The 25,138-nt window shown below is 54.7% G+C and overlaps 6 protein-coding genes across 6 annotated transcripts; 3 read left to right on the forward strand and 3 right to left on the reverse strand.

The window, feature by feature from the left end:
- Nucleotides 1-1,588: 1,588 nt before the first annotated feature.
- Nucleotides 1,589-3,826, forward strand: CkaCkLH20_09638 (uncharacterized protein; the record flags this gene model as incomplete). Its single annotated transcript, XM_038892353.1, has 1 exon — nucleotides 1,589-3,826. One exon carries the CDS (start codon nucleotides 1,589-1,591, stop codon nucleotides 3,824-3,826), a length of 2,238 nt encoding a protein of 745 aa, XP_038742236.1.
- Nucleotides 3,827-6,326: 2,500 nt separating this feature from the next.
- Nucleotides 6,327-7,713, forward strand: CkaCkLH20_09639 (uncharacterized protein; the record flags this gene model as incomplete). Its single annotated transcript, XM_038892354.1, has 4 exons — nucleotides 6,327-6,578; nucleotides 6,662-7,020; nucleotides 7,105-7,441; nucleotides 7,537-7,713. The coding sequence occupies 4 exons, from the start codon at nucleotides 6,327-6,329 to the stop codon at nucleotides 7,711-7,713; spliced, it is 1,125 nt and encodes a 374-aa protein (XP_038742237.1).
- A 673-nt stretch (nucleotides 7,714-8,386) lies between these two features.
- Nucleotides 8,387-9,175, reverse strand: CkaCkLH20_09640 (uncharacterized protein; the record flags this gene model as incomplete). Its single annotated transcript, XM_038892355.1, has 1 exon — nucleotides 8,387-9,175. The coding sequence occupies one exon, from the start codon at nucleotides 9,173-9,175 to the stop codon at nucleotides 8,387-8,389; it is 789 nt and encodes a 262-aa protein (XP_038742238.1).
- An 803-nt stretch (nucleotides 9,176-9,978) lies between these two features.
- CkaCkLH20_09641 (MOZ/SAS family protein) lies at nucleotides 9,979-12,095 on the reverse strand (the record flags this gene model as incomplete). Its single annotated transcript, XM_038892356.1, has 2 exons — nucleotides 9,979-10,806; nucleotides 10,875-12,095. 2 exons carry the CDS (start codon nucleotides 12,093-12,095, stop codon nucleotides 9,979-9,981), a joined length of 2,049 nt encoding a protein of 682 aa, XP_038742239.1.
- A 936-nt stretch (nucleotides 12,096-13,031) lies between these two features.
- Nucleotides 13,032-15,146, reverse strand: CkaCkLH20_09642 (leucine rich repeat protein; the record flags this gene model as incomplete). Its single annotated transcript, XM_038892357.1, has 1 exon — nucleotides 13,032-15,146. One exon carries the CDS (start codon nucleotides 15,144-15,146, stop codon nucleotides 13,032-13,034), a length of 2,115 nt encoding a protein of 704 aa, XP_038742240.1.
- A 2,681-nt stretch (nucleotides 15,147-17,827) lies between these two features.
- On the forward strand, nucleotides 17,828-19,345 carry CkaCkLH20_09643 (uncharacterized protein; the record flags this gene model as incomplete). The annotated part of the gene is made up of 1 exon (XM_038892358.1): nucleotides 17,828-19,345. One exon carries the CDS (start codon nucleotides 17,828-17,830, stop codon nucleotides 19,343-19,345), a length of 1,518 nt encoding a protein of 505 aa, XP_038742241.1.
- Nucleotides 19,346-25,138: the final 5,793 nt, after the last annotated feature.

Consider the following 25,138-nt stretch of genomic DNA (forward strand, 5'->3'; position numbering starts at 1 on the left):
TCGCCTTATCAGACTTTTCTCGGCCGGGCCGCATCACCAAAAGATGAGATGAAGTCAATCGAAGCACACGGCGCATTGGCCTAGCGCCCTGTGGCTGTCAGGGACTCCTGTCGGCGACTGCACCCGACAGCACCTCACACCCTTTCCTCTTTGCCCCCTACCGCATGAAGAGTAGACGAGTGTTACGTGAGATCCCGGCAGGAATCCAGAAACCTGGCTGGCGTTGGCAATCAGAGAGGTGTTGGCAGCTGCCGCCTCGGAAGTGCCGCCAATCAGAACGTCTCTCGCTCCATTCAGCCGACGTCCGAGGCTCCAGTGTCTGAGAATTCAGATATGGCCGAGATGGGTGCAACGCCGTCAACTTGGCATACGGTCGCCGGTCGTGGCAGGGGCCCACAATAGGAGATTCTGCGAGATTGATTCAGTGCCAAACGTAAATCTAGCGTCGTCCATCCCACCTGTCGGTACTCGTACAAACGCTACGCTGCCTTTTCATAGGCCTGCAGCACGTACTGTGTACACACCGTTATGACGTGCGGGACCGCCATTGTTTCGGAGGCGTATGTACCCAAACGGTGTGAGGTACTTGCTTCCACTGAAGCACGAAAATTTTGCGGCCAAGATGCTGTTGATGCCAACACGACAGCTGCTGAAGGGTGTTGGTGGGTGCTGATGTCGTTGACGGTGGTGTGCTCCTGCTGATTGATGACTTCCATTACGGAACGACCTCAACTCCGGCTGACGGCCGCTGAGGAAGAAACGATGGGCACACCGTTGGTTGGCGCTGCCGGCTCCGGGTGTGACCGATCGCTGTTGTCTCTCTTTCTGTGTGTGTGTGTGTCTCGGTGTGTGCCTGAGGCTATTGAGCCTCAAAAATGACGCATCATTGCCGGACGTCTGCGTCAATACTCTGTGCAACGCGCCTCCAATGGTGGTCAGGCCTAGAAGCCAATAGTTGAGCCACAGCTTGCTTTGTGCTCCTGAATCGCCCTGTTTGACTTCTGCATTTCGATCGTATCTTAAATTGGTCTTGCAGGGTCACAGGTGTCGCAGGAAAAAGCAAAGGCGGCTGGCTGTTTGCTCTATCGAGCCAACCGAACGGCACAGTCGAAAATTAGAGCCGGAATCTGACGGAATTGATTTCGTTGATTGTTGACAGTCAGGATGATGAGGTGAAGTCAATTCGTCCGAGCTTACTTGCGGCAGGAAAATCCCTTCCCGTCGCTCCTGCCGCGCTTCCATGGTTCGTGCCTTCCATTCTCAAAATTGCCCGTTGACGAGAGTGGCTCAGGTGAGTGGCAGGTGAGGTAAGCACATGTGGCTGTGCCATGCTTACCTAAGACCCGGGCCTAGGTCTCCACCTCAGGAGTGCAGCTGCCAAATGTGAACTGCATGAAGCAATGGAACCAACCAACAAGTCCAGCCGGTCAGGTAGATACCCCTCAGTTAAGCGCCCAGATCAATTGCTTTTGCCTCGCGTGTGTCCTGTTTTCAACCGTCGTGCTTTGGTCGTCGATTTGATAAATTGGGACTCAGTCCTGTGTTCATCGAATTCGTTAGCAAACAACGCCCCCCAACGCGCCCATCAATGTCGGCTCCCAGCCTTGAAAAACGGCGCGACTCTTCCGGCACGGCCAGTCCTGAGCCCGGCGATGGGGTCGCGCCCGTCTTTCAAACAGCGACAGTGGAACCGGACGGTTGCCGAGTCTGTTCGGACATCTTGGTTGTCATCAGGATGGGTTTAGAGAGAAGGTGGCAACCTGTGATCCGCCATCTGGGAAACATGCACAGCCTGATGCAGATGCCCTGCCCGCACGCGCAGTCAATGAGAAGATTGTGGGAATTCATGGAGCTGGACAATAGCTCGCCGCATCAAATTCTGGTCGCGGTCGCGACCAAGTCGGGAGATCTAGCCATTCTCATTCGACCAACAGAAAAGCCGCAGAAACTCCTAAAACTTCAATATTTTGAGCTGGTCGGCAAACCCGACCAACCTGGCCATTTGGGGACGTCGCGCTTGACTGACTCCCAATGGATCGACCAGTCGATACCGCGTTCTTGGCATGATGAATGCCTCATGAAACATGGAGCTGCATGTGCGCAACCGCCATCGGCGACACCAGGGAGGGCGTGGGCAGATGTGTGTCCTGAGTGGCTGATTGATGTTGAGGACCTGTGCATCGTGCCATCGAACTCGACCACGACCACCTACTTCACATTGTCTTATACCTGGGGCGTTGTGGATTCTGTCATGACCACAAAGGACAATGTCGAGATGTTAAGGAGGCCGGGTTCGCTACACCCCGACAACACCACAAAGGTGCCGAGAACGGTGCGGGACGCCATCAACATAACGAGGAGCCTTGGTTGCAGGTATGTCTGGATCGACCGTCTATGTATCATCCAAGATGATCATGAGGCCATGTCCCGGAACTTGAACATCATGCATCAGATATACGCATCTTCGGCCCTTTGTCTGGTTGCCTTCTCTGGGAAAGATGCGGACCACGGCCTCCGAGGGTTTCGAGGCATCTCGGAACCAAGGTGTTTGGACCAGAATGTTCTCGACCTAGCTGGGGGAGAGCAACTGGCCTTCTTCAGACGTGCTCCCTATATCAGCAGTGCAACGGCTGGAGACGGATCAGATTGGGCTGAGCGCGGATGGACACTGCAGGAGTTCCTTTTCGCAAAGAGACGACTAATCTTCACCGACGGTCCACTTCGCTGGGTGTGCTCGAGCGTAACTTGGTATGAAGAGACACGCGATGGCGCACACCAGAGTTCTTACATCCGCACTCCCCTTGTCAACTGGATGGGACCTGAATACCGAAGCCCTTGCAATTCGTGGATCTGTGATGCTGCCGGCGAGTTCAGCGGTCGCCACCTCACGCTCCCGGGGGATGCCCCAAGAGCGTTTTTGGGGTTGCAGAACTTTTTGAGTTCGTATTTCGAGGGCGGACTTATCTATGGACACCCTCAGATGTTCTTTGAGGGATCATTACTCTGGGGTCATCATCGAGTGAAACGACGGGTCGCGTCGACCAACGCCACGTCGAGGGAGGGCATTGTTCCAAGTTGGTCCTGGCTAGCCTGGCAAGGGAGCATCCAGTTATTCCGGGACTCGGAGTACATGGGCTCCAGCCACTATGGGCTCCTGGAACCTGTTGCCAAGTGGTTCGCTATGAAGTCGCCATCATCGTCGCCATCAGAAATGCACCCCATCAAGTCTGCGTGGCATCAGCACAAAACGCTCGCCCAGAAATATCCCGAACACGTTCCGGAGGGCTGGATAAAGGACGAGATCCCAGACGAAAATTTTCTCAAGAAGCTCTACAGGTTCGGACACTTTGGGTTTCACTACCCGGTTCCCGTCCCGTCAAGGACAGAGGTGGCCGAGCCGCCTCCCCAGCTACCGTTCATCTTCGCAAGAACAGCCAGAGCCTTCTTCCTCCCGAGACCACTACGTCCGGGAATAGAGAACCAAGCGCTTTGTCTCGAGTTATACACGAGCGATCAGGAATTCGCCGGGGTCTTGTATGCCCATGATGAACCGGATATGGATCATTTGCTCTCGCTCGAGACGGTTGAACTCGTAGCGGTGGCGAAGGGCTGGTCGGAGCGGCTTCACGAATTCATACACCCGTTGACGGCCGCGGAGAAAAGGGCCCGGATACTTAGTGCTAGGAATCCACCGCCGCATTCGGACTGCTATTTCGTTCTTTGCATTGGGTGGGAGCATGGCGTGGCAACGCGCCAGGGCAGCGGCGTGGTCTTGTCTGAAGCGTGGGAAAAGGCGCAGGAGCCTGTAGATCTGATCCTAGGCTGATAAACAAGTGCCGCGGTCCACTCGCCAACAGGATGTCTAACAAGATGATTGGATGTATCCCATTCAGAGAAGTCCTAGCCAGGTAACATGCTTCAATTTGGCCGAGGAAAACCCCACGCAAACCAGCGAATCAACCTCAATTTCAAGTACCTCCATCGTGTCTACATATTCGTAGCAACCGCAATGTTGTAGTAGTAACCAGACAGGCTGATCCGGTTAGAGGCAGCCCGAGCGTCTGACGGATGATGATGTGGAGTCAGTTGCTCCGAGCTTACGGTCTTACCCACGGGGAGAAGGGAATATCATTTTCATTTCTCTTTTCCACACCTCCTTGTCAGCTCCCATTCCTGCCGACGGAGAGAGCGAGAGAGAGATGAGACGTCGTTGCCTTAGGCTCAGACTAAGCCGAAAAAAATGTTTCCGAAGTGGCTGCATCAGACGTCCCAAAATGGACCCGGCCGGGCCCGGAGCCCCGACCGCCCAGCCCCGCTAACGGGCGGGAACGGAACGGGAGACGCCCCACACACGCACGCACACCAACGACGGTGCATTCGCTTCTCTGCATTCCTTCCGGTAGTAAAATGAGTCTCACCCTCGCCCGACGACAACATCCTTGCGAACTGCAAGCCAACCTGAGGATGACAAAGAATCGATCCCGGGGAAGGTGTAATTAGGAAAGCTCCCAGCATCTCGCTAAGGCATCCCATCGCGAATCCTGGACTAAAATCAAGACCCTGGCGGCATCTCGCCAAACCCTTTCCTCGTATCGAATCAATTCGTGGACTTTTACTCCTCAAGCAAGCCACCAAGCCAACAAAGCCAAGCCGGTGCAAACAGTTTTTTTTAACTGCATCATTTCGGTTGACCGAGTTCTCGACGGTTCGAAGCTTTTGCCTACAGTGGTTCAAGCTCGTTTCCCTTTTCGGAATACCTCTTCTACCTGTGCCACCCGATAACTCCCGTCGCGTTGCATTCTTCCACGTCGATGCAATGTTTGTTGGCTCCGAGTCTGACACACAGGGCACTGAAAATTACTGCGTCGTTTGCGCAGCACGCTTTAGGCTTTTATCGAATTGCCGTGGCCGAAGTCCCCTAGCTACCCTTCCGACCTCATATGAGTGTTATGTCTGACAATGACTTTCTAATATTCCCTTTCCAATATGGGTTGCTTGGTGTCGTGGGCCACCTCGTGATTCTTGCCTAGGGCAGCTTCTGATAAGAGTGTATCCCTTTTTTTCTCCATAATGCGCAAGGGAAACCACAAGTAGAGACCTGTTTTCCAGCCGAAGTTACTTGGATCTCGCTTTCACGTTGCAGTATTCAAGTACGACAGTTAAGCAATAGTCTTTGACGCAGGTTGGCAGTCGCGCACATGAGTCCTGTCTGGGGGAACGACTTGAAGAGATTGTTCTTGAGGAATGATCCCAGAATATCTCAAACCGGGCCATGATCCAAACCGTGAGGCTCGTTGGCATCTCTCTGCTGCTGCATGAGTTTTTTTGGACGCGCTAATGAGGCTGCGTTTCAATTGTTCTATCGTATACCGTGCGACTTTCCATAGCCACATACCGAGTGGTGAGATAAATTGCGGTAGAGCCATAGGGACTAGCTAAAACCGCAGCGTGTGACGCGGTAGACTGAAGCGAGCCAACGTGAAGCAAAGAGCGGCTAGCCCTTCTGCTACGAATCTCCGAATACAGTAGCGTGGCCAAGCTAGCACTTTCCGACGTGTACGAATCATGCGGCAAGGCAGAAGGAGAACAGGTGTAGACCGTTGATGCTACTCCCAGCTCGGTCCCATTGACTGAGACAAGCCTTCAACTCATGCAAGGCACTGTCTAATCAGACGTAAACAACATCTGCACCAAGCAACTTGAATCGGAGACAAGAGAGAAAAATGGATCGTTATGTGGAACATATCATTGTTGGCCGTGTTGGTGTTGGTTATAATGGGAGTCGGTTGGCGCCAACAGCCACTCAAGCGAGGCGAAGCACGTTGTTGGCAGTCCAAAAATAGCCCGATGAGAACCCAATATGAGGGGCTCACTAAAGATCCCGAACCAACAAGCTTTACCCACGGAGTCTTTCACTCGCATCTGACTGGAAAAAGCCTCGAGCATCAACCAAAGATCTTTTGGCTCTGAGCGCAGTTGCTTAGTCTCTCAAGCGGTTCTTCACGGCTTGGGTGTTTGGGGGTGGCGTTTCAGGTTTAATACACCAACAGAGATCTTACGATGCAACGAGTTAAAAAAACACAAGGCTTCATTCGCTTTACGCTGTGAGCCATGCTTACTCTGAGGGCTGCTAAGTGGAGCAGAATGAGCCGCAGTTGGTCTTCATGATGGACTTTGGGAAGCAAAGCCTCAGTATGTAACCCTTATAAAGGTGGATGATAGTATCGTGGAAACAATCTACATCATCCACCATCGGCTCAAAAACCTCAGCTTACTTTGATGATTCACTTATCTTCTTTCTCTTGCTCTACAAACTCTCTCCTTCAATGAGATTCCTCGCCCTCTTGACGCTACTCTGCAGCAGTGTCGCCTTGGCCTCGGCAATACACCTCGATTCCAGAGCCCCAAAGTGTCCCCAGAAAAACGGCAACAAAGACGATGAAATCATCGCGAAGTACAAGACAACCGGCCAGTGCTTCAGTTACATCGGCAATGGCAACCGCGATAAGACCTTGGCACCTTGTTCTGGCCCCGACGGCTATTGCCAGAAGGTGAAGGGGATGACAAATGAGGCGGGTGTAAGTGATCGCTACCAAAGCCCAACGACGCCCAACGACGAAAGCCCGCACAACATGAACAACAGCTAACCTACGTGTCCCAGTGTAAGTCTGTTGTCCCCGAAGGCGTCCAACTCGACCCCGGCACTCTCTTCAAAGACGAAGACTGCAACCAGTGGTACCCGGGCCAATGTGTCTGCGAGTGCGAGCTCTGCGACGAGATCTCCAAGATCGTAATCGGAGGGCTCGAGCCGCTCGACAAGGTTATCTGCGCCGTCATGCTCTCCTCCCTCAAGTCCATCGCAGACTTCGGCCTCTTCTTCATCCCCGGCGGCCAGGCCTCCTCCGCCTCCCTCTTCGGCAACTGGGTCGGTAACGCCTGCGGCGTCCCGGACTTCGACTTTGACATCACAAAGGTCTTCAGGTCCCTTCTCGGCGCCCCGGAATCCATGTCCCGTGGGGTGTAAGAAAAGGGCGGGAGTTGCCGCGAGGTCGACCCCGTGCCGGACCCCACGAAGAAGCCGGATGCGACCACGGTGAAGCCGAGTGAGAAGCCGGCGCAGGCCACGACTACCACGAAACCCGCAGAGACCGCCGCGCAGGCCACGACGACAATGTCGATGGTGACTTCTTCTCAGGCCTCCGACGCCGCGGCCAGCAAGAGGAGCTTCTCAAAGCTGCTCCGCGAGAACCTGTCCTCGTTGGCCTTGAATCTCTTCCGGCGCACCATCGGCCAGAAGATCGTCAAGACCACGCCGGGCAGGGCGAAGACCGGGTACAGGTGCTGCGTGAGGAAACACGCCACGAGCAGCGACGCGGAGAAGATACCCGAGATCGCGAATTACTGGGCGTTCAAGGACCCCTGGAACAACCAGCAGTGCAGCGTGGAGGTGGTGAAGCTGTCGCTGAGGAATATCGACGATTATCAAAGTGAGTGTACCTCCTGGTGTCCACAGAGAAAGACTAACACAAAGCGCAGCGGACGGCGGACTCCCAGAAGGACTTTGACAAGGAGTATAAGAAGCTGACTAAGGACGAGAAGAACGGCTTCGCGACGACGGAGAAGATGGATTTTCCCAGCCCGGCTGGGTTGGCTTGCGGGAGCGTTGGTTCATGGGGCTTATGGATGGAGCGGTGTTACTCGCGACGCTGTTGATAAGAATCCCAATATTGGCAGTCCCGACAAGATCATCTACGCGGTGGGGTTGGTTGAGGACTGTCTTTTAGTGAGTTCGTGGAGGCGGATGGTTGGTTGGCTTGTGGGAGAGGCGGGTGCATTCTGAGTTAGGTATGATTTAGATGAATTTGGATGGTGTCCAGTTGAATTGGTTTGATTTTGTGTTTTTTTGCTGCAGAATGTTGAGTTTGGTTCGAAAAGGGCCTTTTTGATTATATGTTAGACATGCCTCAGTTCTTCCGAGAGTGAGATACATTCAAAGCTACTCAGAGAGTTGAGTTGGTTTTGATCTAGGCGGAGGGTACATGCTTCAAAGTGCTGACTTTGACTTTAGAACAGAACGACTTGGGCCTGACGCCTTGCGATTCTGGAGACTTGCTCCAACGTCCTCCAAGTGAGGCGTTTTGAGAACCAGCCGAGTGTAAATCTAGCCTCACTATGAACTGCGTTGGAGTACTCAAGTTCAATCCAAGAAAGTCTTAGTATACCCCTTAAGACTCATCCTACTTCCTCCCGAAGCGCCAAATACTCAGTTACGGCATCGAGTTGTCCTAGAGCCACCAAGCGCGTCGCCTTCCAAGAAAAGAAAACAACATGCTCGCCAGCCGTCTCCTCACTCCATCTCAGAGAGCGCAAGTCATATATCCCCTCCTCACTCGCAGAGCTCATCTTCTTCCTCACTGGAATCCTCAGTTTCAGGAAACGTGAACCTGATCTCCCTCATTTCATTCCCCAACCCCTCCAGCGTATCCCTCGACCACCAGACCTCGGGCCTCTCCCCCTTCCCCCTCAAGTACGTCTCGTAATCAGGCCGCGCATCCCACTCGACGCCCAAACACCCGCCCGTCTCCTCCTCCCCCTCCTCCTCCTCCTCCTCCCCCTCCCCCCACTCCTCCCGCGGCCGGTCAATCACGACAATCACCTTCGTCGTCCTGTCCTCCCTCCAAGAATGCCTCCTGTCGGGAACATCCCACCCCTCGACCCCCTCCCTCATCCTCGCCGCCGCCTCCCCGATCGCGTGCTCCCGGCACCGCTCGACCCTCTCCCGCTCCCCCAGCCCCTCCTCCATCGGCAACCCCCAGACGTCGAACCGGTCCGGCTCGCCGCGGTCCGGGATCGTGCGGCTCTCGAACGTGTCCTCGTGCAGCGCCCGCGCGATCTTCTTCAGGTGCTCCGCCGAGTCGGACCCGGGAGTGGTGTCGTAGATCTGGAAGGACCAGTGCGGGAGCGTGTCGGCCATGGGGAAGTCCTCGACCGTCCACCCGCGCGGCGGGGGGCCCCAGAGCTCGTGGCGCTCCCAGGCGGTGAAGCAGGGGACGGAGGGGTCGTGGCGGGAGGGGGCCGGCTCGACGACGTAGGTGGAGCGGACTCGGACGGGGGGCTTGCCGCCTGTTGAGAGTCTTCGCTGTGGCGTGGGGACGGGGCTGGATTCCTCCGACATTTTTTGGGCGTGAAGAGGCAGTGATGAGAGGGGAGTGTTATGTTGGTGATGTGTTTCGTTCTTTGTGAGTTCTGTTATTGTATTTATTGTGTTGGTGTGTATGCCTGGAGGTTGGCTGGGTATGTTGTTGGTGCTGCGCCTCCGTTGCGGTGTTGGTTGGTGCCGCGTGAATTGGTCTTTTGACTCAGCAACCTGGAGAATCGATCTGTGGAGTCGTCGCTGCAGCCTAAAGCCAAGATGTATCCCACCTCAAGCGGTGAATCTTCAACTACCTAGAAGATAAAACTGCGGGATATTGAATGCAGCTTTGAACCAACCTAAGAACCACATTGAACGGTGACACATTAGCTATTTTATAAATAAAAGTATGGGACGTTATAACTGCAGCTTTAAACTGACCTTTGAACTATATTAAGCGATGATGCTTTCACTACCTTAAAGATAAAAGTACGGGATATTATGACTATAGCCTTGAACCGCCACATCAACCAGTGAATCTTCAACCACCTAGAAGATAAAAGTATGGAATATCGTGACTGCAGCCTTCAACCAACCTATGCACCACATTAAGAGGTGGTACTTCAACCATGTTAAAGATGGAAGGAAGTATGTGATGTTATGGCTGCAGCTTTAATCTAACCTCGGAACTACATCAAGCGGTGATGTTTCAACCACCTCAAAGACAAAACTTCGGGATGGTGTAACTGCAGCCTTGAACCAATATGCAAACCACATCAGGTAGTAACATTTCAACCACCTCGAAGATAGAACACGGGATATCTTAACTAAAAAAAAGTACCAACTCACTCCTCATCCTCATCCACTTCCTTCTCCTTGATAGCATACCCCTCCACAAACCCATCCGGATCACAAACCCTCTCGAGACTAATCCGATTCGCAGCAAGCCAAGTCCAAACAGCCTCCTTATCAACCTTGACCCTCGCAACATCCCTCGTCTCCGGTTCCTCTCCAACATCCTCCATCTCCACATCCTCCTCCTCCTGCTCTTCTTCCCCCTCCCCCCTATCTCCGCCACCATCAACATCCCCCTCCCCCCTCTTCCTCTTCCTCTTCGCAATCTTCCCCGGCCCCCGCCCACCCTCCACGACAACCCCCATCTCCCTCAACGTAGCAAGGCAATCCTCCACCGCGATCCACGTCGCCCGACAACAATCCTCCAGATCGACCAACAACTCCCTCTCCGGCGCCGCGAGACTGTTGGTGGCACATCCCAGCAGCACCCACCGCGCCACCTCCCCGCCCCAGAACCGCTTGTACCCCCGCCGCCCCAGCTCCGAGATGGGCTTCTCCGGCCCGCCCAGCACCCCCTCGCGCCGCGAGATCTCGTACGAGACCCCCATCAGCAGCGCGCCCAGCCCTTTGCGCTGCCACGGCGGGAAGACCAGGATGCAGGCCAGGTTGTTGTTGTCCCACGACATCTTTTCCTTGGAGAAGAAGCCGACGATGTGCGGGCGTGGCTGCTGCTGCTCTGTGGAGGCGGAGTCTGCTGGACGCGGGGGCGGGGGCGGGGTGTAGACGAGGAGGAAGTAATTGAACCCGCGTACGTCGAAGAAGACGGACTTATTATCGAGGAAAAGCTTCGCGAAGAGCGAGAGATTCTGACAGAAGAGCTGCATATCCATTAGTCCCCGATCCACACTTTCACAGACTTTCAGAAGCAAAAAAAAAAAGAACTCACCACGTCCTGCTCCCCGTCAACCTCCCACACGCTCCACTCCCCCTCGTCCGTGACGACCTCCTCCGTGAACCGGGCCGCCACGTTCCCCTTCTTCCCGCCCCCCGCCGCCCTCGGCACCTCCCGCCGCACGAGCCGCCGCCCGCGCGGGTGCGTGTACACCCTCCGCCCCGGCACCGTCCCGCCGCGCTCGCACACACGCACGTGGCCCCACCACGCCACCAGCTCCTTGGAGTACTTGAAACACACGGGGCACACGTACAGCCTGTCGAGGATGGGCGCGTCGGCGCCCTTGCGGTGGTTGTTCTTCGCGCCGGCGCCGGTGGTGGTGGTGGAGAGATCGGGTGGGGGATGTTTGCCGCCTCCCTTGGCGCTCGCGGACGCGTCGCCGAGGACTTCCTTGCCGTAGTACGACGGGTACCACGCCCTGAAGCAGATGTTGCCGAGCATGACCTTGTCGATGTTGCGGTCCGTCCTCGGGGCGGACTTGTCGAGCGTCCGGGGCGTCGACGATTTCGATTTCGTCGGTGCCGCAGCCGGAGTCGGTTTCGGCGCGGCGGGCTGCTGCTTCGGCGTCGACGACGCATTCGTCTGCGCCGAGGGCGTCACGGGGACGGGGACGGCCGTGACAGTCGCGGGTATGCCGTGGTGGTACGGCCCGGGCCGCGGGACGGGCCTGAAGTGCGACGTTATCGGCGGCTGGCTCGTCGGCGGGCTGGGCCGGACCAGGCTGCCCCCCGTGCGGTGCTGCGCGTGCGGCTGGGAGGCCTGGTAGGTGATCTTGGGGGCGACGAGGGTCATGGGCCTGACGTTCTCCTTTGCCTCCTTGACGGCGCCCATGGCGGGTGGTGGTAGGGGCGTGGTATCCGCGGCCGCGCCGCTTTTTCGACGGGTGGCGCGGGGTTCGGAGGTTGGTGGTGGGATCGAGGAGGAGGACGACGACGGGGGCACGGGGATCGGGATGGGCGTCTCAGAGATCTTTTGGGGGTGCGGTCTTGTGGATGTCGAGGAGCGACGGCGGCGTTTGTCGTCGGCGGCCGGGAGTTGGGACTGCGTTTGCGAGGTCGGGATCGGAGGGGGCAGGATCGGGGTTTGACGCGTTGCGCGACGCGTCGAGTCGGGTGCTCCGGGAGGTGCGGCGGCGGCGGCCGTGGCGGTTGCGGTGGTGGTGGGGGGTGGAGGTTCGGGGTCGTCGTGGGGTTGTTTGCGCTTCAGCGGCGCCATCGGAGCATGTGCGCTTTCTTTTTTTTCGTGTTTTTTTCCTTCTCTAATTTAACCCTGGGTGGGTATGCGCCCCGAAAAGGTGTCGGATTGAGAGGACTCCCCGATGTCGTTGATCAATTAAACTTTGCGGTATCGCGGGTGGGAGAGTGACCTTGCAGGGGTGCGAGGCTGATCGAGGTTGGATATGTGGACTGTGGCTTTTGCGTTCCACTGGCAGAGACAGGTCTCGTGGGTCGAGGAATGTTGCGAGAGTCACGATGAAGATTGCGGAATGGTAGTGAGTCACGAGCGTCCGGCGTTGGAAATTGGAACCAACTCCGGCGCGATCGGTGTATTCTGGCGATCTGTTGATTGTTGATGCGCGTCTCAGTGTCTCGAGCAATGACGTTGAAGCTTATGTAAGTATCTACTAAGGTTTACTTACACTCTTTACAGGCTTATCTCGCGATAAGCAATTCATCGTACTCCCCGCTACGTGCATTCACAGCTGCGGAAACTCAATAATAGTAGGGCGCAAAAAAAGATTTTTCTAACGATTAAACGAAAACGCTCGTCAGTGCCGACAAAAGCAAAAGTAATAGGTCCATCCAGGATTCGAACCTGGGCTTACGGAAGGAACTGATGGTGAATCAGAATCCGACGTCCTAACCAACTAGACTAATAGACCTGAGTCAACTGGTGGTTGTTGACAAGGCGGCCGTTTCGTGATCCTTAGCCCCGGCGCTCCACGCTCCGTCAGTGCGCAGATTCTTTCCGCCGATGCCACCTTGACCTCCACCACATTCCGAGAAGCCCCATCCAGACCCTCCGCAGCACTCCAGCTCCTCACCACGGCAAGTGAACAGAACGTCAAGGTGAGAACGTGGCCGTTGATTGTGGCGTCGCCGTTGTGTTCCTCGATCAAGATCTCCGTGTTCTGGTCTCCCTCACCATGACTCAGTGTTTACGGCGTGTGCAAAAAGGTCCCTGCGCATCCGGCACCGCGGCCTTCTTACGAAGGGAACAGAAGGGGCCTTGAGCATTCATAACGCGGTCGAGGGTGTCGTCATCTTTGTCCCAGTCTTTCACCAAGGCCTGGAGCCGCCGGCGCGCATACCCAGCATCGCGATTGCGATACACCGAGTCGATTTTCCGCACGTCCGTCTTGTCGTTCACGATCCATCGTCTCTCCTCGTCCTGGAATCGAGTGTAAGTCATGTCGTTGCCGTACCTGGCTTTCACGTTGGCCTCCAAGTGGTCGTCGACGGCTTTCTCGGCGGCTTTCGCGTCCTTGGTCACTGCCCCGAACGAGCATATGTTAGGCATGGTCCTGTCGGCTGACGGATTGAACCTAGGTTCCTTGATTGTCGGGTCTGGAAGGATGGACTCGGCGTCGTAGTCCAGCAGCGAAGACTTCAAGACAGCCGCGTCGATGTCCCGCAACACTGGCGGTGTGATCGGGCAATGGCCGAGGTTCAGATACTCAAGGGTCTGGTTTCCCGACAAGAGCTCGATGAGAGATGGCGCGGCGGCGTCTTGGATGTAGTTCCAGGCTTGACCGAGGTCCATGGTCGCATATGCCTGTCCGAGGTCCAGGCAGCGCATCCCCGGATGCGACGTGATTGCCTGGCAAATGGCAATGGCACCTGCCGTGTTCAGACCAGTGGACTGAAGCGACAGACGAGTCAGTTGGGGAGCTTGACGAACGCCTTCGGCCAGTGCCTGCATACCCGCGTCGCCGAGTGGGTTACAAGACATGTATAGCGAGGTGACACCGCAGGCCGGCGAGGCCAAGAAGGCTGCAAGTTGTCTGGCAGCCGTTGTCGACATGCCGCCGCCGTTCAAGTACAGATGTCGCAGGGGCAGTTTACGGCCGGAGGGATCAGAGTACGCCGCCAGACGGGTGAACAGCTCTGCGAGACCGGCGTCCCCGATCTCTGTCTGGTCGAGGTCCAGCGTCCGCAGGTTTTTCGTCTCGGTGATGAGCCGATAGACATCCGCGGCGGCGGCCGAACCCAACGGGTTGCGTTTCAGCCAAATGTTTGTGACGGCGTCGGAGGTGACCAAGGCATCGACGAGGATCTTGAAGCTGGGGGCGTCGATGCAATTGCCGGCGAGATACCAAGTGTCGATGCGATCAGGAAGGTCTTGGATGAAGCGGGCAATCTCCCGAGCGCCAACCGGGCCAATGATGTTGTTGCCCAGCAAAAAGTGTCGAACGAAAGGATTCGGCCGTAAGCTGTCCATCAGGCTGCCGATGTGGTCTGGGCCAACAACCATTTTGCAGAGATCCATGCGACCATCCTCGTAGACGACACCTTTGCGGAACTCGGCTGCCTTGACGCCAAAGTAGGGCTCTCCTTTGCCGTGGTCGAGATCAACGCCGGCCGAGTTCTCGTCGAGCTCGTGAGTGCCGCCCTGCTCGAGATGGTCGAAGAACGGGGCCAGGTCGGCGGCGTCGGCGACGGAAACGGGCATCGGGATGGCCCTGGGACCAGCGGTGGACACGGGAAGTTTTGACGGGTCCCACGTTCCCTGGGCAAGGATGCGGGATGACCAGACAGGCGCATGGACGCCGGGAGCGGCTCCGCCAGTCAGGCCGCGGAAGCTGTGGCCGTTCCGTTTGGTGGCGGCAAAGATGTCGTACTTCCGCTGCAGCGCAATCCATGCGCGCAGTCTCACACGGGCAGCGTCGTACCGGATCACGGATGACAGAGCCTGTTCGTGGGTGGCGGGATACAACAGCGTCGCAACGGCGGATGCGAGCGAAGATCGCGTAGATTTCCGGCGGGGCAGGCCGTGCAACTCGTCGGGGATGCGGACTGTGTCCAAGGGGAGGGCCAGGATCTCGTCGGCCGTGAAGGCGTACGAGTGATTAAAGTGTGGCATCTTGTCGTCGAGGAGGTTCAGGGCATCGCGGCAGAGGGGAGCCAACCGGATGGCCTCGTCCATGTCGGCAGCGGTGACATGGTGTGTGGCACCGATGCTGTTGGTGGCTGATGGCATGGCATAGGGCTGACCGACACCGTGTAATGACGGTGGTGTCAGTTGGATAGTCGCAGCGGCCGCCATGTTTTCGTGGTAAGTTGTGTTGATCGCTTATTTTCTTTTGCGGTGATGTTTTGTAGACTTGTATTTTCCGTCGCCAACAGCGTCGAGGAAACAATAGTTGGCTGGTGAGTATGGGATGATTGGATGTCTTGGAGGTTTGGTGCCCAAGAAAAGAAGACTGCCTTATAAACAGTATTGCAGACGTTGCCGATGATATTTTTCGCGGCGAGTGAGTCAATGTTTGGAGTTCTATTAAACTCGATCTGCTTCTCCGCACGGGCGAGGCTTTCGTCTGGGCTGATGGTTCAGTCGTCGGTTGGTGAGGCGGAGCAGCTGGCCCAAGGATTAAGTTCTAGGCAACCACAGGCTTCCCCAATTAAGAAGGCTGACGGTCTCCATCGACCCCAATTCTTCTGTCGTTCATGTCGCTCATGTCGTCGGGAAGGCGTGGTTTTGACCAGAATGACAAGAGAGTCACCAACAAGTTGTAAAGGTGTATCACCAAGGTGTGTGTGTGTGTACCTGCATTTTTGGAGTCATTGGATCATTGGATGGCTTCAAATTGAAAGAGTAAGAAGCCACCCCGAAATGGGCAGTCGCAGGTGACAGACGGCAGACCGGTTACAACCCGCTGTCACGTCAGCATTGGAGTACCCCCAAAGTAAGGTCTGTACAGATAAGCTAAGGTAATAAGGTAACCTCTTCAAAAGTGGCAGCCGTCATGCACGCATCGGAACTTTCGTCCCCTCGCATTTCCCTTTCCCCCCCATTCATTTCTCATCTGCCATCTGCCATGAACTGATGGCTGCAGCTGCCAGTGGCCGAGGAAAGGGCCGGCGACCGGGACCGGGACCCACACGGAAGGAACATTTCGTGGCGGGCCCTGCAAGACATCCAATCCTTCCTTCCATCCATCCATGTACGAATAACCAGCCACACCTTCACCCCTTTCATCCTCCTGCATCATCACCATCACCATCACCATCACCATCACCATCACCATCACCGCCATCACCACACCACACCACACGCGACCTAGACCCGACATCTCTCACATCACTCTAATCACCTCCATCGCTTACCGACTCCTCCACACACACACTGTTGCTTCTCACCTCCCACACCAAAACACCAATCTCGGAGCTTTTCAGCTGCACCGTAGCTCACTCAAAAGCAAACAAACATCACATTGTGTCGCATCACATCTGCCATCACCTCTCCGCCAGGTCTTTTTCGCGTTGCATTGCGTTACAATACCTCCCCGTACCTTGCCTCACCTGCCATTCCTAACTCGCCTCGCGCCCCAGCCCGGTACATTGTTTCTCTCCGCCTCCGTCTCCGGCCTCGTCTCCGCTGTTCCGCTGCAATCCCCTGTCCTCTGTTCTGCAGTGTCTCGTCGCCATTTGCATCTCTCAGTCTGAGTCTGAGTCTCTCACGGACCCTCGGGTGAATGCAGTCTCTGGGAATCCACCACAATCAACATGTGTAACCCAGCAGACCACGTCAACAAACGCCGTCGCGAATATGACTGGCAGAGAGACCCGTCGCAGCTATATATCACCCCCTCCCTGCGGTTATTAATTTAGCATCGCTCTGATTCGCCGGATGCGACTGTCTCTCAAAGTCTCATATCGCAGCTGCGCGCTCGGACGGCCTCACTTTGCTTTTTTCCCTCTTGCTTCTTTCTCGACCCTCACGCCATGCTCCCGTCATGCTCCCGTCTCTCATCCAGCGGTGAGCGGACAACGGAGCCCGCCGCCGATGTTTTCTTCATTTTTCCAAACGTCAGCCTCCCGAGACTTCATTCCTAGGTGCTTTCCCGGAAAGCCTTAACCGAGAAAACACGTCGTCGGCCGCCAAACCGACCGACCGTGCCCGTGAACCAAACAACCTCAACACGATGCACCATCGCGTCGTGGTGTTGTTGCCCCTCCCTCCTATTCGGATGGACCTGGCTCGTTGTGTTCCGCCACGCATGAGCGAAATATGATATATCGTGCAGTTCCGCGCCTGCAGGTCGCTCTTGGGCGAAACAGCCGGCCACTCGCAGGCCCTCGAGACCAACGTTGCTTTTCCCGTCATCCTCCCTCGGGCAGCGACGCATGCAATCAATCGGCAATGCCACAATTTCGGCCGGTTGACACGAGGCTCTGAACCGCACGCCAGCGCGCGGGAGTCGTTGCCGGGCCTCCTGATAGGACTCCCCTTTGCTTTTTGCATAAGCACCACGTCGATCTCTTCGGGAGGCATGCAGGGAGGCGCCAAGCCGCCATGGGTCCTCGAGGCTGTGGGAGACACTTGCGCACACTAACACACGAGATGGTGTTGTGTCTCCCAAGTTCCCGGTCAGACGGGGCCTGTTTACCTCAGCGCGTACCATTGACGAGGATAGCCCTACCAACAGACCCCCAAGTGTCGTGCGTTGTTGGATGAGCGAGAAGAAGCAAAATAAGGCCCTTGGTATGTTGGCTGGTGAGGGATTGGCTCCTGCGGGGAGATCCCAAGACACCATGTCTCGGTGTGCTCCTGTTGGCTGACCGCTCCCCCCCTTTGGACCGATCGTTTGGTTGGCGCTTGTTGGACTGCGTCTTCCGTATATATGACGAGTCCGCTTGCAACTGGCGCCCGAAGTTCACTCTTTTCTCACAAGTCTGCCGACTTTCGAAACTCTTCCTCTCTGCGTTTTGTCTTTGTTGTTCACCATGTCGCTTTACCGCTCCATGCCGCGTAGAAACCTCGAAGGGCAAGTCTCTCTTGCCAAATGGCCGACATCGACGCCATCCCGTTCTCCAGCGTGGGATGTCGATGACTCGACGGCGCAGACTGTTAGCAAACTCAACTCGTATTTCGGATTTCGTCCTCCGACTGCATACGGCAAGTCGGCTCTTGCTTCACCCGCCTACTCCCCGGAGCTCCCGCACCTTTACCCTGACGGAACCCCTGAACTTCGGCACGACACACCTTCAGACGTCAGGACGCGCACATCGTCGTTCGGCCCAGAGACGCCTCCGACCAAGTTTGATCCCTCTTTCCAGTCCGAGCCGCATGTCCAACCACCTACGCCGGCCCGCCACGGCCATTCGCATCTCCGCTCGTATTCCGACGGATGCAGTCTACACAGCTTTCGATCAGACCATGGAGCCGCTTCTGAGTCGATGGACTACGACCACAAGCCCCCTTCACACGCCGCCATGATGTCCAGGGCTGGCGACAATCTGTCATACCAAGCACCAGCTCAGGAACCGTTGTCTCCGCATCACAACTACACGGTCAACCTCACCCGCGACAACCGAGCCGTCACCCTGTGCTTGACATCAGGGGAGTCGCCAAATCCAGCACACCCCACCATCACTTGCTATCGCCAAACGTATCTCCCAATCGGGGGCCAGTGTGCCGAGTTCTTCAAAGCCTCCGAGGCGCTCTCCCTCCTCCAGCACATGGTCAACGCACCGTCGCAGCCCTTTGTGCCTTTCACCAGACAGGAACGTGTCGAATTGATGCGATGCATGCGTCACACCGACGAGAGCATGATCCTCGGCGAACCGTGTTCCAACGCCCGCGCATGGACGACATTCTTCTCCGCCGAACTCGCGGCCGGCAGAGCCTGGGAAGCCAAGACCGTCATCTTCCCCTGGGCCGTCCTCCAAAAGCTCATGAACTCTCTCAACTCCGAGTGGCGGAAACGGAAGCTGCAGGCAAACGCGGCCACCCCTCACGTCTTCAGAGACAAGGACGAGCCGACGAGAACGCGGGGACTCATGTACTACGGCTACTCCCTCGAGCCGCGCACCTTCTCACTGAGCCTCTCCGAATCCAGCACACCCCCGGACGTCATCGTCGACCACCACTCGGCGCCGTCAGCATCACCCCCGCCCCGGACGCCGACGGAACCCAACCCGCCCGCCCGGATCCAGTTCATGCGCGCCAAATCACCACCATCCTCATCCAGCCCCATCCGCCGCCGACGCCAAAACTCGGAACCCGTCCGCCGCCTCAGCCTCTCCCCGCCCCGCATCGCCCTCCTCAAGTCCAACCCGTGCCGCCAGAGCCTGCGGCGGCTGCACGCCGCCTCCACGCCCTCCCGCCTCGTCTTCTACGACTCCATCCGCACCTGGCCGGCCAGCTCGCACCGCTCCCGCGTCAGGCTGCCGCCCTGTTCCAAGTTCCTGGAGCTCACCGCCGACCGGGGTGCCGACGCGCGCAACCCCATCATGCTGTAGAGCACGCTCAGGTGACCCGTATCCGGTGTGGTGCGACGCACACAAACCTCCAGGGGGGATCCGTTTTCTTACTTTTTTTTCTTCTCCCCTCTGAGAGTTGCTTTCTTTCTTTTCTTTTTCTTATTCACTACCTTGCCTCGGGGCCGGGGGTGGGTATGGGTTTATGTAGAACCGGGGATTTGTTCCGCGGGTAAGCGGGGCAGGGTAGCAGCACACGGGCAGAGATGCTGCCTCAGCTGGCTGCGGGCGTCCAGGGGGGGCCTTTTCAACCCCATTTAGACCAACATTCGGGGTTTGAAAGAACGTTGTCCGGGATTTACTACAACGGATATTATGAGACACACGGGATATGAAATGGATACGGGAATCACGAAAAATATGACGGATCATATTCTTTGCGCATATTACTCGCATTAGATAAAGGGGTGGGGACCATGAACGAGGGTTTTGTCCTCGCTGGGCGAATTACAAACTCCCGAGGGGGGGAAACGGAAACGAATTGTCATGATACAATGATGTCTTGTCTTGGGGGCGTTGTGGTGTTGTGGTGTTGTATGTATGTGTGTGTTTGCCTGTCGAGGCCTGGGAAGGTTGTTGGAAACGCTCGCTCGTTGAGAATAGATTTATACCCGTGTGAGAGCCTTGTCTCCGGGAGTTTCGATCGGGTTTATGTTGTACCAATTGGGTTATGCGATGTGTGGTCTCGGTCTAGGTGTTGATCGATGCCAGGCTGCCATAGCTAACGTTGGTTTGGGGATGCCGTGGTGGCTGCACGTATTTAAGGGGAGACAACCACGGGTAAACGTCCTCTTCAGCAACAGCAATACTGTCCTGAGCGACGGTCAATGGTGGGGTTTCGTTGGCAGTCATCGTGCAGTACCATGGCTGGACGTACTACAGTGCACCATACCACCGGAGTCATGAGTTTTCTTATGGACACCGTATCGAGGTCTCTCTCTATCTTTCTTCATCGTCTTTTGTTGTTTATACACCCTTTAAATACGTACGGTGCGTGGGATGTACACGTGAGAGGTATGGAGACTTAAGTGAAGTCGACGATGCGCCTGGAAACCGGACTGCGAAGGCACCAGAGATGACTCGAGTTATTGGTACTCAAGATTCCTGGAGCAAACGGTTGCTTGTTGCTAGACTGGATGGATGTAGGATATGCTTATATACCCACCAGCACGAATGTCCAGCTCGGAAGTATGGGTACGTAGACTTTCGATTTTGGTTCTGCTGTTTCTCGTTCGAGGTGTGTTTCGTGCCATCCCGCGCTCTTCCTTCGTAATCTAGTGAGTATTTAAAGCCGACTTCCTGCGACGGAGGAAGGCTAGGACACCATCCTAAGGGAAATCGTCGATGAGTTCGTTGCCAGTCGAGTCTGCAATTCCTATGATATCGTGGGCGTGGCGATCGTGGATGTCTCGAGGGTGGCGTTTGTGTGGAAGTCGGGGAGTGTGTTAGGCGGGAAGGTCGTTGGTGTTTGACGGGGGTATAAGCTGGGAGAGACGGCAAAGAAAGACGATGAAGCTCAAGAGCAGGCCCCTGTGGCCTAACGCATCGACATGAGAGATGGGATTCGGGATGGTTTTGTGAAATCGACTTTATAGATACGAAGACGGCTGGATACAAGGATGCAACCCAAAGTGCATTGCACTTAATCTGCAGACCCAGTTCATACGAAGCGATGGAGACTTTAATACTCCTAGTTCTGTGCCATACGGTCTACTGGGTGTGTTTTCCTCGGGGAAGAGGTGGGCTGGTGCTTTTGATCGACGAGTGCCTCGAGACGGCGAATGGTGAGTATTTAAGAAGATGATATAGCTAGTACGATTCCCGTTCCATCCACACGTCTTGGGGATCGAAAGGTTTGCCGAACTTGCTGGGCGTGTCCCATATCAAGTCTCCGATTTGGAGAGCATCGCTCAGATTGCCGGTCTGCGGGATACGAGCATTGAGGTGTGTTTATGTTGTAGGTTTAGTGAGTCACGCCAGACCTCTGTTCTCTGTATATTCGTGACCTTTAGACGCGGGATAGTGATGGTGAATGACGCAGGACAGAATGGTTCTCGGAAACTGCGGCGGAGATGGGTATGCGGTTGAAGGGGTTGCGGGAGCCACAACAGCAGCTTCAACGACAAGACGGTTCGAGATGGCCACAGAACACACCCCATCAGATCAATTCCGGCGTCCGAATCAACACATGACGCTGTCAATCTGTTTTGATTTATAGTACGCCGTGGCAGACTTGCATGTCGACATAGCCACGATACTCGCTCCAGCGAAAGGTAGTCTCGAACTCAACGACTGGTCTGAAATAGCATGTGTCATTCTCGACACGCAGGCGTCGAGAGATGCTGGGCTTTGAGTAGTATTTAATGGGACTGTGTTGAAGTTGCATGCTTTCTTCTTCAAATCCGGGGCCGATCAAGCGATTTATCATCCGGAGAGTTGGGAGTGTCAGAAGAAAACATCTCATCTAAGAATCCTTTTCAAAGACAAGAACAGAACATGTTTTGAACCGCTATCACGAACTTGAGTTGCACGGGACCCTTCGTCGGCCGCGTATTCCTGAGGTTTAGACGCCGAACGAAGATGGTGAAAGGCGACAGAGGAGAGAGTCTGGCTTGGACGTAAGTCTGGTGATCTGTTTTGACGGTAGTAGTCATATTTTTGGCCCTGTAAACTGAGATTACCAGAGTCTCCGCCATCTGAATATTGGACTTCATCGGCTGCCGTTGGTGTCGCTTCGGACTGAGGCGTGGAGGTGTTCGTCCAGCTCTGGGAACGACAGCGGCGGTCCCGGACCACCTACGATTTTATATAGGCGTACTCTAAGTGGCCGCTGCAATTTCTCAAGTCTAGGCAGGCTGTGAAAGATCTGGTACTTCACTAAATCAGAATCTATCATAGTGCATCCGAGATTAGTACGTTAGGTATTCAGAGGTCGTGGCGTCTGAATATGTAGTATTTAACCACATTCTCCGTCGAACTTGAATGTTTCCGATCATAACAGCGATAAACTGCAGTATCGAGTCTGGTTCACAGGTCCAACCGAGTACCAGTCACAGGGATCCTGTATTCAGGGCGGTGAAAGAATCAGAAGAGCAGAGACTAACATCAGGAGGATCTTCATGACGATATCTTGTGTTTAGCTGTACGGAAACATTCGTCGCTTATTTATTCGTCAAGTTTAATGGCGAGAAAATGAAGGACTATCGAGATGGAAGACCTTCAAACCTTTTCTGACGCGCCTCGAACAGCGCATGTGAGGTGTTGACGATGTTACCCATGTCGACCCAACGAACTGAGTTGGGAAATTTCAGGTACATCAGCATCAGAGAAGACTACCTCACTTGAAGAATTGGCTATATCGCCCGGGGAGTCAGTAGATACTTATAGAAATATTCTTTTGAGTTGGTGTGAAGTGATAGACGTTGGTAGCAGTTCCTAGGGCTATAATCTTAAAGATTGCAGACGCCCTTTTTCGCGATCCTAGTACGGTAGGTATGCGAAGTCTGTGGCGTGGTGATGATTGCATGTTCCAGGTTTCCCAAAGTGTTTGGGAGCTTATGACAAGAGCTGTATTTTGAACTATATAACGGCCAGTGATTCTGCGCAACACGGCGACTGCTCAGTAAAAGAATGACGGCGTCTTGTCGTCTCTGGCTGCTAACGAAATCTGGTGGCCTTGCATAGCACTTGCGACCAGGCAGGCGAAAGGTTTCATAGGTAAATTGTAATCGGTAACAATCCAATGTTCATCACTCGGATTTTCATCACTCGTGTATTCGTAAGGTTTAGGTGCCAAAGGATACGGACGGGAGACTGTGGAACCATGACATATGACGGCAGGCATGGTCAGGCAGGCTCTTTCAGTGACTGCCCTTCTGGCCACTCATAATCTAGACAGTCTAGTTCGCTACACCACTCAGAGAATTCTAAACTATTTTAAAGGGCCCGAATATCCATGCTCGTTGAATACCTACGTCAGCGCGTCTTAAGTATCAGTTAAGCAACATTACGTTTACAATCAACTTAGCCATGTTTTCGTGCAACAAAAAAACATCCGAAATCGAGCAGAAGCATCCGTAAACGGTGAGGGAACCTTTCTAGCAGAATTCCACCAGACCCTATCATCCGCATCATAAGTTTCTACGGCGGAGGACTTGAAGTTTTGAACGGTACGCAAGATCCTTGTACGATGGATGATGTGGATGCCACTGCTGAGTTTTCTTCCCTTGATGGTTCTGTACGCCTAATAAGGCCATGCGAATGTTACGCCGTATGATTTGCAGGCACTGAACCCAATCTTGCTAACCTAGAACGTGTATATATTTGAAGAAGGGGGGCAGTTCTGCGACTCCTCCAAAATTCCAGTGGGCTGTCAATCCTTTTGCTCATGATATCCAAACCATTGTGACCAGTTCGTTACGAGTGAGAATTTTCTGAAGCAGTTCATCTGTCTGCATTTTAAGAATACGTCCTTTATAAGTCAAAAAGGATGCCGAGAGATAGAGCTGGAAATTTGTGGCAACTAGCCTTTTCATAGCTGCTGCCTGCGAAGCACTTAATCTCATCATAGGACTTAAAGACACAACGCCAATTATGCCCCCAGATTTGAGACACAAGCATACTGCTCCTTCGACGGTTGGGCGTTGGTCCATCTCAACCACCTTGATTACTGTAAATATATAGCAAAGTCGCAGGCCCCCGACTTACCCAATCATGAATCAATAATCGTGTTCTCGCTTCCCTGGTACAGGGGATTTCCGGTGAGTTGTTCGTTAAAATAACCTAGTTATTGAACAACAACTGCACTATATCAAAAGTCGTTATGAAAAGGTCTGCTCACTGAAAATGGAAAATTTCCAATACCTACCGACTTGCGAAAGGGCAAATTATGAAGTGAAGCAAATTGGCTCTCCTAATTTTGAGGAAAGAATTCAAGTCTAATAGCACGTAATTAAGTGAATGAAGAACTAAATGTGACCAAAACTGGTTGCTTATGTGTATATATTCGATCAATCCTTACTCAAGTTGTCAACGTATTCATCCTGTAGCGTATTGTCATCTTGGTGTTAGTAATCGTCGAGAACCAGAGTCCTCTTGTGAGTCCTTCTCAATTTACAAGAAAAGGGACCCAAAGGGCTTTTTGATCTGTCTCTTGGACGGGAAGCGTCAACACATTGAACCTGACTCGCAGCCACCACGCAGAGTTTCACTTCAAGCATCGTCTCAACCCAAGCGAACACCACCAACTCCAGACCTTCTTTCCTTTCCCCAGCTGTGATCTGTGACCCAGGGATCCGTGTTCTCAATGATCATGCTATTAACCCAACTCCACAGGGTAGGAGCACACCTGAAGTCTGGCCACGACCCGAACAGCTGGAAATAGGGGTTCATCCGGCGGAGGACCACCTCCCCCATCAAGGACCAGGGTTCGAGAATAGACTTTCTGCAGATATTAAATGCCCGCTCTCGAGACGAGTCGCCGGGCAAACCGCAGTCCCATCAGCCCCCAAAACGACATTCCAGAGTGGATCGCAAGGAAACTCCTCATGTGCGGTTCCCCCTTTCCGGCAGGGGATGTTCGCGACTGCCGGGCGCCCCGGCGCAGATATAAGTGTCCGACCCCCATCCCTCCGCGTGGCGTGCGTGAGGTCCCATGTGTTCATCGCAGGTTTACTCACCACAGTCACTCGTTCCATAACGTCAACGTCGCGCCAAGCAGTCTTCTATAGCTTCTTCTCCCGATAAACCGTCCGGAAGGAAAGTACAATTTCGAAA

The sequence above is a fragment of the Colletotrichum karsti genome (assembly GCF_011947395.1).
Source record: "Colletotrichum karsti strain CkLH20 chromosome Unknown Scaffold35, whole genome shotgun sequence".
Lineage (NCBI taxonomy): Eukaryota > Fungi > Ascomycota > Sordariomycetes > Glomerellales > Glomerellaceae > Colletotrichum > Colletotrichum karsti.